Source organism: Penaeus monodon, chromosome 28, assembly GCF_015228065.2.
Source record: "Penaeus monodon isolate SGIC_2016 chromosome 28, NSTDA_Pmon_1, whole genome shotgun sequence".
NCBI classification, from domain to species: domain Eukaryota; kingdom Metazoa; phylum Arthropoda; class Malacostraca; order Decapoda; family Penaeidae; genus Penaeus; species Penaeus monodon.
In genome coordinates, this window is record NC_051413.1 from 32455034 (window position 1) to 32455483 (window position 450).

The 450-nt window shown below is 36.7% G+C and overlaps 1 protein-coding gene across 1 annotated transcript in view; it reads left to right on the top strand.

Moving 5' to 3' along the window:
- The window catches only part of LOC119591504 (NADH dehydrogenase [ubiquinone] 1 alpha subcomplex subunit 10, mitochondrial-like), a 10626-nt gene that overhangs the window by 7227 nt on the left and 2949 nt on the right, over window positions 1-450 (top strand). Inside the window, exon 5 of the mRNA XM_037940254.1 lies at window positions 97-183. Coding sequence (XP_037796182.1) covers window positions 97-183 — 87 coding nt within the window. The remainder of the gene's footprint in view (window positions 1-96; window positions 184-450) is intronic.

A 450-nucleotide genomic window follows, 5' to 3' on the forward strand; every position in this document is an offset into this window, starting at 1 on the left:
CATTCAGGTTCATATAATTTTCCATATTTCTCATTGTGAACTATTTAATTTTGTTTTACTTGTGAAAGTGAAAGTATTATAATAAACTCCTTACAGGCCAGGGAGTCGTGATGGAACGCAGTGTGTACAGTGACATGGTCTTTGTGGAGGCAATGGCAAAGTTTGGATACATGAGCAAAGCAGGTAAGTTTTCAGTGACAAAAGCTGCTTAGCATTGAGAAGTCTCCTGTGATTCCCTTTGCTTAGTCTCCATAAAAGAAAATATACTTGAATGTTTTAAAAACTCTGCTTGTAGGTTTACTGTTGTATTTAGTTTTTGAGAACTTGGAGCAGGTAGTATGTGTATTCTCATTCAAGACCATAGGTGTTGGATCTAACTTGTTATATTTACTGTTGAGTTTGGAGTGGCTGTGTTTAGTCAAGACCACAAAAAAAATATTGGGAGGGCGG